General features: G+C 41.6%; 1 protein-coding gene across 3 annotated transcripts in view; it reads right to left on the bottom strand.

Moving 5' to 3' along the window:
* The window catches only part of LOC128666998 (zinc finger protein 684), a 58,737-nt gene that overhangs the window by 23,216 nt on the left and 23,466 nt on the right, over window positions 1-12,055 (bottom strand). For all 3 annotated transcript variants that reach the window (XM_053721849.1, XM_053721850.1, XM_053721848.1), the window contains 2 exons: window positions 3,208-3,351; window positions 138-258 (listed from right to left, as the gene is read on the bottom strand). In XM_053721849.1, the coding sequence (XP_053577824.1) occupies window positions 138-258; window positions 3,208-3,351 (265 nt within the window). The remainder of the gene's footprint in view (window positions 1-137; window positions 259-3,207; window positions 3,352-12,055) is intronic.

Genomic DNA, 12,055 nt, shown 5'->3' with positions numbered 1-12,055 from the left:
AAAAAGACTGTGCACATTTTGTTACTGGAAATAAATAGGTAAGTTCTTTAAAATTGCCTTTTCTATCTGATTCATGAAAGTTTAATTTTGAGTTGAGTGTCCCTTTAATGCATCAGACGCCCGTTCTATGTGTTTACCTGGTGTGTTTGGGGTCTGACTGTTCTCCATAATGTCCTTGTATTGGTCTCTGTGCTCCTGTAGATATTCCCATTCTTCAGCAGAGAAATAAACTGCAAAACTGTCATATTTTAACGGCACCTGGAACATGGAAGCAGCCAATGAGCAAACAGAATACACAAGTTCACTAAGCTCTATAGCTGGTGCCTGCAATATTACTTCTGTCTGATAAACAGATCTATATTTATAAATAACTTCTGTTACTGTATGTCTGGCTCCTGTGTACTCAACATGTCATTCTAAGAACCTTTTAAATTCACTTTTATATTACAATGTGCAGTGTTCTCTTAGTATCCTTTGTTGAATAAAAAAGGTGGGCTAGGGGAATAAAGAAGCTAGCTGGTGATTGGTGGCTGCACATATATGCCTCTTGTCATAGGCTCACCATATGTGTTCAGCTAGCTCCCAGTAGTTTATTGCTCCTTCAACAAAGGATACCACGAGAATGAAGCACTTTTGATAATAAAAGTAAATTGGAAAGTTTTTAAAAAATATTAAAGGGACATTGTACACTAGATTTTTCTTTGCATAAATGTTTTGTAGATGCTCCATTTACATAGCCCATCTGGTAGTGTTTTTGTAACAATGTATAGTTTTGCTAATTTTTAATAACATTGTGCTGATTTTTAGGCTCCTAACCAAGCCCCAAAGTTTTAGATGTATACTGAAGTCTACAAACTTCCGATGCCTTCTGTTTGTATAATGCAGAGATCCTCAAACTTGGCCCTTCAGAGGTTTTGGAACTACATTTCCCCTTACAGTGGGTGTCCCAGCCTAAACTCAAACAGTGCTAAACAGGGAAATTCTAAGTAAGTTTTTAGAAGGTTTTATACTGGATTTTTATATCAGTATCTGTGTAGTGTCACTGTCAATTACAAAATTGGTGTATACTGCCCCTTTAAGCTCTGTCTGAATCATAAAAGAGAAGCTAGACGCGTATGCTTCGTTATTATCGTACGAGATGTGTGCACCCAGTAATGCCTTGCTGCTCTTAAGCGAGATTAATGGGTTAAACACATTCCGTGCAAGCAATATTAGAATACCCCTTTCTTGTTGCACTTTTCTTCGTTAAACAGTTACTAAATTCTATACATAATTATGTATTCAAACCAAAGCTGTGCCTGAGGAATAGAATTAAGAAATATGATATCAGTTGTTTAAATATTGAAGCTATAAGTATAAAGGTTTAGTGTCTATAACGTAATTGGCCCTGTCCTGTTGGAACCTAGAATTTCCCTCTCTCTCTTCTGCTGAGGACATTTAGGGACAGATGTTACACAACTGTATTGGAGAACCTGTTACTTTAACAACCCCCTATATTCCACACAGCCTTCTTTGAATTCTCATTTATTGGCTGTTTATATATTGGTGGTGCTCATTACTTTACAGAAACTCAATGGAATTTAAAACATTTTTCAAAGTTAAATTACAGAGAATTTAATCAAAATAAATAATGAAAGCCTATTGTAGTTTAATAGTTTTTTTACTATAAAGGGATGTGAAACCCAAAGTTGTGATTCAGAATAGTGCATAGAATTCTAAACAACTTTCCAATTTAAATGTTACTACACATTTGCTTAATTCTCTTGGTTTCCTTTGTTGAAAGAACAGAAATGCAGTACTGGGAGCTAGCTGAACACATTGGTTGAGCCAATGACAAGTGGCGTATATGTACAGTCACCAATAATTATCTAGCTACCAGTAATGCACAGAGGTTCCTATACCTACCTAGGTATGTTTTTCAGCAAAGGATACCAAGAGAAAGAGGCAAATTAAATAATAGAAGTAAATATAAAATTGGATGCTTTATCTGAAACAGGAAAGAAAATGTGTTTCATGTCCCATTAAACATTCTATATTACAATCTCACACTTTAAATAAATACAATTCCCAATTCTAGAGCACCATCTTGTGGTTATTTGTAAAAATTACATGTCTCAAATGCAGAATGTTTTTTCAATTATAAATATACTTAAATATTTCTGTTATTTAAAATCAAGAATTACTTTTTAACTCTGTGTCCCTTTCTAACTCAGTTTTTCTCCTTTTATAAATGCTTCACTTGTTTTTGTTCCTTTTTCTCCCCACATATAGACAGTGTTAGTTAATGTGTGCCATATAGATAACATTGTGCTCACTCCCGTGGAGTTACTTATGAGAGGGCACCGATTTGCTAAAATTAAAGTCTGTCAAAAGTACTGAAATAAGGGGGAAGTCTGCAGAGGCTTAGATACAAGTTAATCACAGAGGTAAAAAGTGTATTAAAGGGATAGGAAACCCCCCAAAAATATGTAACTTGTTCAAAACTTCTATATATAATAAATATATTTCAAATAGGTACCTCTTTAAAGTTTTCTTTTCGTTCCTTGTAATTTTGATTACAAATTCAAATCTATTTTATATTCATTATATCGGCCCTATTAGAATGTTCTACCTAGGTAGAAACATTATGGCAGCCCGCATGCACATCTAAACTATTTTATTGCAAAAGCATGCGCAGAATCGCCCTCTTCTCTCCACTATCCAGTGGAGCGTCACGCTCCAAGCGCCGGATGCCGGGTTGCTGATTTGCGCATGCGATTAAAAGAGCAAAAAACAATGTGTTGGCTGTGTTTCTGTGCGCATGCGAAAATAGCAAGTGTGCATGCTAGGGGGACAGAAATGATATCACAGGCATATTAAAATGAACGGACACAGCCGCTTCTCCATTGGATGGGTGGTTAAATCTGTATTAACATAAACTCTTCCTTTTATGGGCGGTCGTTACCGCTGATTTCAGGATAATTTAAACATTATATTACAGGTTGTAAACAAAAATAGTTTTCTTTCATTACTTATTCAGTATTAATTCAAATAAAGTCTTTTATTTAAGCACAAATGTGGAAGAATTTCTAATCCTTTAATATAACCGTGTTGGTTATGCACAACTGAGGAATGGGTAATAAAGGGATTATCTATCTTTTTTTAAATAAAAATTCTGGAGAAGACTGTCCCTTTAAGGGTGACACAGCATGTTATGACCATACTCACCTCTCCATTCATAAGTTGAATGATATTAGAGGCGTGGTTCACAATCCTGGTGGACAGTTCTTTCTTTTTATCTTGTCTCCCATAAGGAAGCACTTTATCCTGAGGATCCACAGCAGCGGTATTTATCTTCATTACAATATAATGCTGTAGATTTAAGAGTTGTAAATCAGAGGTAGGAAAAAGATGTCTAAAGCAAAAAGAAATTAATTATATATATATATATATATATATATATATATATATATATATATATATATATATATATATATATATATATATACACACACACACACTATGAGGCCCATTTATCAAGCTCCGAATGGAGCTTGAAGGGCCGTGTTTCTGGCCCTTCTTCTGGGGAAGATTTCTCAATCTGCAATGTGATGCTGTCCACATTCTATCGCAGATTGTGGGGTGAATATATTCCCTGTATTTATCATTGCAAAGGTAAATGTTTGTGCAATGCCACCCCCCTATTGCGTGAGAGTAGAGCTTGTCAATTACCCTGGTCAAATGAATCCAGGGTGTATATATATATATATATATATATATATACATATAAATATATACACACACAGGCACAGTTGTAATCAAAATTATTCAGCCCCCATTGCAAACAGGTATTGGGGCCGATATATCAAGTGTCTGGTGGACATGATTCGCTGTAGCGATCATGTCCGCCAGACATCGATAAATGCCTTGCACAAGCAGTTCTGGTGAACTGCTTGTGCAATGCCGCCCCGTGTCGATTTGCGGCCGCTAGCTGGGGGTGTTAATCAACCTGATCGTATGAGATCTGGCAGATTGCTGTCCGCCTCAGAGGAAGCGCAGTGGTCTTAAGACTGCTGCTTCTTAACTCCTGTTTCTGGCGAGCCTAAAGGCTCGCGCAGATACAGGGGTATACGGCTCCATTTGGGCCGTAATAAATCAGCCCCTTATTGTCAAAATTCAGAGACTTTCAGTTGTTTGCAATGAACAAATCAAACAAAAGCAATTAAAATAGCTCAACACAACGAATGCTTCAAGTGGTTTCCCCAAATTCAACTGAAAATGCAACTTTTAATTAATTCTACAGTCTAAAAATGATTCAACCCCCTGAATAGAATCCCTCACAACAGCACAAATATGCAAAACAGGTGTTACCTTAAGCACAGACAATGCAACTTATAGAGGGCTTCATTAGTTGCACCAGGTGCGCTTGAGCTAGAACACATGACCTACCTGAACTGGCTAGGGGTTTGTTGAGTGTCACGTTTGACTGCAGGTTAGAAATATGGCTAAGTCAAAAGAGCAGAGATCATCGCCCTTCACAAACAAGGAACCGGACACAAAAAGATAGCGAAGGCACTGAATATTCCTAGAGACACTGTTGGAAGCACAGTTTGCAGGTTCAAAGTTAAAGGAACAGTGGTTACACTACCTGGACAGGGCAGAAAAAGGAAGATATCAATGGCTGCAACCAGATTTCTGAGAAGGCAGGTTGAGAAAAACCCTCAAGTGACTGCAAAAGACCTGCAGCAAGACTTGGTGGAAACAGGCACGGAGGTTTCAGTTTGCACAGTAAGGAGCGTACTAAACGCAGAAGGTTTCCATGCCAGAACTTCAAGATGCACACCCCTACTGACCCAAAAGCACAAGAAAAGTCTACAATATGCTCAAAATCATATAAACAAGCCACAGAAGTTTTGGGATTCTGTTCTGTGGAGCGATGAAACAAAACTGGAACATTTTGGCCTGATGGATCAGCGGTCTGTCTGCAGGAAGGAGAATGAAGCATACGTTGAAAAGAACACTCGGCCTACAGTTAAGCATGGGGGTGGCGCAGTGATGCTATGGGGCTGATTTGCAACCTCTGGCACTAGTAACCTGCAGCGTGTGGAAGAAAAGATGGATTAATTGAAGTATCAGGAAATCCTTGGAGAAAACAACATATCATCTGTGAGGAAGCTGAAGCTTGGGCGTCATTTGACGTTCCAACAAGACAATGATCCCAAGCATACCTCAAATTCTACCAAGGCTTGGTTGCAGAAGAAGTCCTGGAAGATTCTACAGTGGCCATAAGTCACCTGACTTGAACCCCAAAGAAAATCTCTGGTGGGATTTGAAGAAGGCACACAAACCCAAGAATATTACTGAACTGGAGGCCATTGCTCATGAGGAATGGGCTAAGACTTCTCAGGAACGCTGCCAGAAGCTGGTGTCTGACTATGCATCTCTTTTGCAGCAGGTCATAGCAGCAAAAGGGTACTAAGTACTAAAGATGCTTGCCATGAAGGGGTTGAATAATTTTGAGACTACAGAATTAATTAAAAGCTATTTCAATTGCTTTTGTTTGATTTGTTCATTGCAAACAATCTAAAGTCTGTACATTTTGATAATAAACCTGATTTGCAATGGGGGATAAAATGTTTTGATTACAACTCATCGTCTGATGAAGGGGTGAATGCCCCGAAACACCCTGGCATTTGAACTTACTTGTTTGATTTATATATATATATATATATATATATATATATATATATATATATATACACACAACACACAGAGAAAACCCAGCACTCACTTACAAGCTCTCAGCTAAGATTTAAAAGCAAAACTGGAAAGGTTAGTCACCGCATCTGGCCAAATGGGACAAGCTCAGGTACCACGTCAAGGTCCTTTCCAATACCTGAGACCCTAAAACAGCCACACAATGCAAGCTTTCAAATCCAAACAAACTGAAAACAAAAAAACAGAATTTATGTTTACCTGATAAATTTCTTTCTCCAACGGTGTGTCCGGTCCACGGCGTCATCCTTACTTGTGGGATATTCTCCTCCCCAACAGGAAATGGCAAAGAGCCCAGCAAAGCTGGTCACATGATCCCTCCTAGGCTCCGCCTACCCCAGTCATTCGACCGACGTTAAGGAGGAATAATAGCATAGGAGAAACCATATGGTACCGTGGTGACTGTAGTTAAAGAAAATAAATTATCAGACCTGATTAAAAAACCAGGGCGGGCCGTGGACCGGACACACCGTTGGAGAAAGAAATTTATCAGGTAAACATAAATTCTGTTTTCTCCAACATAGGTGTGTCCGGTCCACGGCGTCATCCTTACTTGTGGGAACCAATACCAAAGCTTTAGGACACGGATGAAGGGAGGGAGCAAATCAGGTCACCTAAATGGAAGGCACCACGGCTTGCAAAACCTTTCTCCCAAAAATAGCCTCAGAAGAAGCAAAAGTATCAAACTTGTAAAATTTGGTAAAAGTGTGCAGTGAAGACCAAGTCGCTGCCCTACATATCTGATCAACAGAAGCCTCGTTCTTGAAGGCCCATGTGGAAGCCACAGCCCTAGTGGAATGAGCCGTGATTCTTTCGGGAGGCTGCCGTCCGGCAGTCTCGTAAGCCAATCTGATGATGCTTTTAATCCAAAAAGAGAGAGAGGTAGAAGTTGCTTTTTGACCTCTCCTTTTACCTGAATAAACAACAAACAGGGAAGATGTTTGTCTAAAATCCTTTGTAGCATCTAAATAGAATTTTAGAGCGCGAACAACATCCAAATTGTGCAACAAGCGTTCCTTCTTTGAAACTGGTTTCGGACACAGAGAAGGTACGATAATCTCCTGGTTAATGTTTTTGTTAGAAACAACTTTTGGAAGAAAACCAGGTTTAGTACGTAAAACCACCTTATCTGCATGGAACACCAGATAAGGAGGAGAACACTGCAGAGCAGATAATTCTGAAACTCTTCTAGCAGAAGAAATTGCAACTAAAAACAAAACTTTCCAAGATAATAACTTAATATCAACGGAATGTAAGGGTTCAAACGGAACCCCCTGAAGAACTGAAAGAACTAAATTGAGACTCCAAGGAGGAGTCAAAGGTTTGTAAACAGGCTTGATTCTAACCAGAGCCTGAACAAAGGCTTGAACATCTGGCACAGCTGCCAGTTTTTTGTGAAGTAACACCGACAAGGCAGAAATCTGTCCCTTCAGGGAACTTGCCGATAATCCTTTTTCCAATCCTTCTTGAAGGAAGGATAGAATCCTAGGAATCTTAACCTTGTCCCAAGGGAATCCTTTAGATTCACACCAACAGATATATTTTTTCCAAATTATGTGGTAAATCTTTCTAGTTACAGGCTTTCTGGCCTGAACAAGAGTATCGATAACAGAATCTGAGAAACCTCGCTTCGATAAAGTCAAGCGTTCAATCTCCAAGCAGTCAGCTGGAGTGAAACCAGATTCGGATGTTCGAACGGACCCTGAACAAGAAGGTCTCGTCTCAAAGGTAGCTTCCAAGGTGGAGCCGATGACATATTCACCAGATCTGCATACCAAGTCCTGCGTGGCCACGCAGGAGCTATCAAGATCACCGACGCCCTCTCCTGATTGATCCTGGCTACCAGCCTGGGGATGAGAGGAAACGGCGGGAACACATAAGCTAGTTTGAAGGTCCAAGGTGCTACTAGTGCATCCACTAGAGCCGCCTTGGGATCCCTGGATCTGGACCCGTAGCAAGGAACTTTGAAGTTCTGACGAGAGGCCATCAGATCCATGTCTGGAATGCCCCAAAGTTGAGTGACTTGGGCAAAGATTTCCGGATGGAGTTCCCACTCCCCCGGATGCAATGTCTGACGACTCAGAAAATCCGCTTCCCAATTTTCCACTCCCGGGATGTGGATAGCAGACAGGTGGCAGGAGTGAGACTCCGCCCATAGAATGATCTTGGTCACTTCTTCCATCGCTAGGGAACTCCTTGTTCCCCCCTGATGGTTGATGTACGCAACAGTCGTCATGTTGTCTGATTGAAACCGTATGAACTTGGTCCTCGCTAGCTGAGGCCAAGCCTTGAGAGCATTGAATATCGCTCTCAGTTCCAGAATATTTATCGGTAGAAGAGATTCTTCCCGAGACCAAAGACCCTGAGCTTTCAGGGATCCCCAGACCGCGCCCCAGCCCATCAGACTGGCGTCGGTCGTGACAATGACCCACTCTGGTCTGTGGAATGTCATCCCTCGTGACAGGTTGTCCAGGGACAGCCACCAACGGAGTGAGTCTCTGGTCCTCTGATTTACTTGTATCTTTGGAGACAAGTCTGTATAGTCCCCATTCCACTGACTGAGCATGCACAGTTGTAACGGTCTTAGATGAATGCGCGCAAAAGGAACTATGTCCATTGCCGCTACCATCAACCCGATCACTTCCATGCACTGAGCTACGGAAGGAAGGGGAACGGAATGAAGTATTCGACAAGAGTCCAGGAGCTTTGTCTTTCTGGCCTCTGTTAGAAAAATCCTCATTTCTGAGGAGTCTATAATTGTTCCCAAGAAGGGAACCCTTGTTGACGGGGATAGAGAACTCTTTTCCACGTTCACTTTCCAGCCGTGCGATCTGAGAAAGGCCAGGACGATGTCCGTGTGAGCCTTTGCTCGAGGGAGGGACGACGCTTGAATCAGAATGTCGTCCAGGTAAGGTACTACAGCAATGCCCCTTGGTCTTAGCACAGCTAGAAGGGACCCTAGTACCTTTGTGAAAATCCTTGGAGCAGTGGCTAATCCGAAAGGAAGCGCCACGAACTGGTAATGTTTGTCCAGGAATGCAAACCTTTAGGAACCGATGATGTTCCTTGTGGATAGGAATATGTAGATACGCATCCTTTAAATCCACCGTGGTCATGAATTGACCTTCCTGGATGGAAGGAAGGATAGTTCGAATGGTTTCCATCTTGAAAGATGGGACCTTGAGAAATTTGTTTAAGATCTTGAGATCTAGGATTGGTCTGAATGTTCCCTCTTTTTTGGGAACTATGAACAGATTGGAGTAGAACCCCATCCCTTGTTCTCTCAATGGAACAGGATGAATCACTCCCATTTTTAACAGGTCTTCTACGCAAAGTAAGAACGCCTGTCTTTTTATGTGGTCTGAAGACAACTGAGACCTGTGGAACCTTCCCCTTGGGGGAAGTCCCTTGAATTCCAGAAGATAACCCTGGGAGACTATTTCTAGCGCCCAAGGATCCAGAACATCTCTTGCCCAAGCCTGAGCGAAGAGAGAGAGTCTGCCCCCCACCAGATCCGGTCCCGGATCGGGGGCCGATATTTCATGCTGTCTTGGTAGCAGTGGCAGGTTTCTTTGCCTGCTTTCCCTTGTTCCAGCCTTGCATTGGTCTCCAAGCTGGCTTGGCCTGAGAAGTATTACCTTCTTGCTTAGAGGACGTAGCACCTTGGGCTGGTCCGTTTTTACGAAAGGGACGAAAATTAGGTCTATTTTTTGCCTTGAAAGGCCGATCCTGAGGAAGGGCATGGCCCTTACCCCCAGTGATATCAGAGATAATCTCTTTCAAGTCAGGACCAAACAGCGTTTTCCCCTTGAAAGGAATGTTTAGTAGCTTGTTCTTGGAAGACGCATCAGCCGACCAAGATTTCAACCAAAGCGCTCTGCGCGCCACAATAGCAAACCCAGAGTTCTTAGCCGCTAACTTAGCCAATTGCAAAGAGGCGTCTAGAGTGAAAGAATTAGCCAATTTGAGAGCATTGACTCTGTCCATAATCTCCTCATAAGGAGGCGAGTCACTATCGAGCACCTTAATCAGTTCATCAAACCAGAAATATGCGGCTGTAGTGACAGGGACAATGCATGAAATGGGTTGTAGAAGGTAACCCTGCTGAACAAACATCTTTTTAAGCAAACCTTCTAATTTTTTATCCATAGGATCTTTGAAAGCACAACTATCCTCTATGGGAATAGTGGTGCGTTTGTTTAAAGTAGAAACCGCTCCCTCGACCTTGGGGACTGACTGCCATAAGTCCTTTCTGGGGTCGACCATAGGAAACAATTTTTTAAATATGGGGGGAGGGACGAAAGGAATACCGGGCCTTTCCCATTCTTTATTAACAATGTCCGCCACCCGCTTGGGTATAGGAAAAGCTTCTGGGAGCCCCGGCACCTCTAGGAACTTGTCCATTTTACATAGTTTCTCTGGGATGACCAAATTTTCACAATCATCCAGAGTGGATAATACCTCCTTAAGCAAAATGCGGAGATGTTCCAATTTAAATTTAAAAGTAATCACATCAGATTCAGCCTGCTGAGAAATATTCCCTAAATCAGTAATTTCTCCCTCAGACAAAACCTCCCTGGCCCCCTCAGATTGGGTTAGGGGCCCTTCAGAGATATTAATATCAGCGTCGTCATGCTCTTCAGTAACTAAAACAGAGCATCCACGCTTACGCTGACAAGGGTTCATTTTGGCTAAAATGTTTTTGACAGAATTATCCATTACAGCCGTTAATTGTTGCATAGTAAGGAGTATTGGCGCGCTAGATGTACTAGGGGCCTCCTGAGTGGGCAAGACTCGTGTAGACGAAGGAGGGAATGATGCAGTACCATGCTTACTCCCCTCACTTGAGGAATCATCTTGGGCATCATTGTCATTATCACATAAATCACATTTATTTAAATGAATAGGAATTCTGGCTTCCCCACATTCAGAACACAGTCTATCTGGTAGTTCAGACATGTTAAACAGGCATAAACTTGATAAGAAAGTACAAAAAACGTTTTGAAATAAAACCGTTACTGTCACTTTAAATTTTAAACTGAACACACTTTATTACTGCAATTGCGAAAAAACATGAAGGAATTGTTCAAAATTCACCAAACTTTCACCACAGTGTCTTAAAGCCTTGAAAATATTGCACACCAAATTTGGAAGCTTTAACCCTTAAAATAACGGAACCGGAGCCGTTTTAAGCTTTAACCCCTTTACAGTCCCTGGTATCTGCTTTGCTGAGACCCAACCAAACCCAAGGGGAATACGATACCAAATGATGCCTTCAGAAGTCTTTTATAAGTATCAGAGCTCCTCTCACATGCGACTGCATGCCATGCCTCTCAAAAACAAGTGCGCAACACCGGCGCGAAAATGAGACTCTGCCTATGCTTTGGGAAAGCCCCTAAAGAATAAGGTGTCTAAAACAGTGCCTGCCGATATTATTATATCAAAATACCCAGAATAAATGATTCCTCAAGGCTAAATAAGTGTTAATATCAATCGATTTAGCCCAAAAAATGTCTACAGTCTAAATAAGCCCTTGTGAAGCCCTTATTTACAATCGTAATAAACATGGCTTACCGGATCCCATAGGGAAAATGACAGCTTCCAGCATTACATCGTCTTGTTAGAATGTGTCATACCTCAAGCAGCAAGGACTGCAAACTGTTCCCCCAACTGAAGTTAATGCTCTCAACAGTCCTGTGTGGAACAGCCATGGATTTTAGTTACGGTTGCTAAAATCATTTTCCTCATACAAACAGAATTCTTCATCTCTTTTCTGTTTCTGAGTAAATAGTACGTACCAGCACTATTTGAAAATAACAAACTCTTGATTGAATAATGAAAAACTACAGTTAAACACTAAAAAACTCTAAGCCATCTCCGTGGAGATGTTGCCTGTACAACGGCAAAGAGAATGACTGGGGTAGGCGGAGCCTAGGAGGGATCATGTGACCAGCTTTGCTGGGCTCTTTGCCATTTCCTGTTGGGGAGGAGAATATCCCACAAGTAAGGATGACGCCGTGGACCGGACACACCTATGTTGGAGAAAAGGGTGCACAGGAATATGTAATCACCCTAGACATATACAAAACACGGAAGGGAACTGCACTCTCATACCGGACCGGGTACACATCCAATGACCCTGCAACATGCTCAGCCCTGGGTGCCACTGGCACTCACAGGAAGCTGTGCTGTCCCCAGAGCCACAAGCAGTTAACCCCAGACAGGTCTGGGTGCAAGAACCATAGGGAAAATTACAAAACAAATTAATACAACACACAGAGAAAACCCAGCACTCACTTAC

This window comes from Bombina bombina, chromosome 7 (assembly GCF_027579735.1).
Source record: "Bombina bombina isolate aBomBom1 chromosome 7, aBomBom1.pri, whole genome shotgun sequence".
In the NCBI taxonomy this organism is placed as follows: Eukaryota; Metazoa; Chordata; class Amphibia; order Anura; family Bombinatoridae; genus Bombina; species Bombina bombina.
This window is presented reverse-complemented; position numbering and strand designations above follow the sequence as displayed.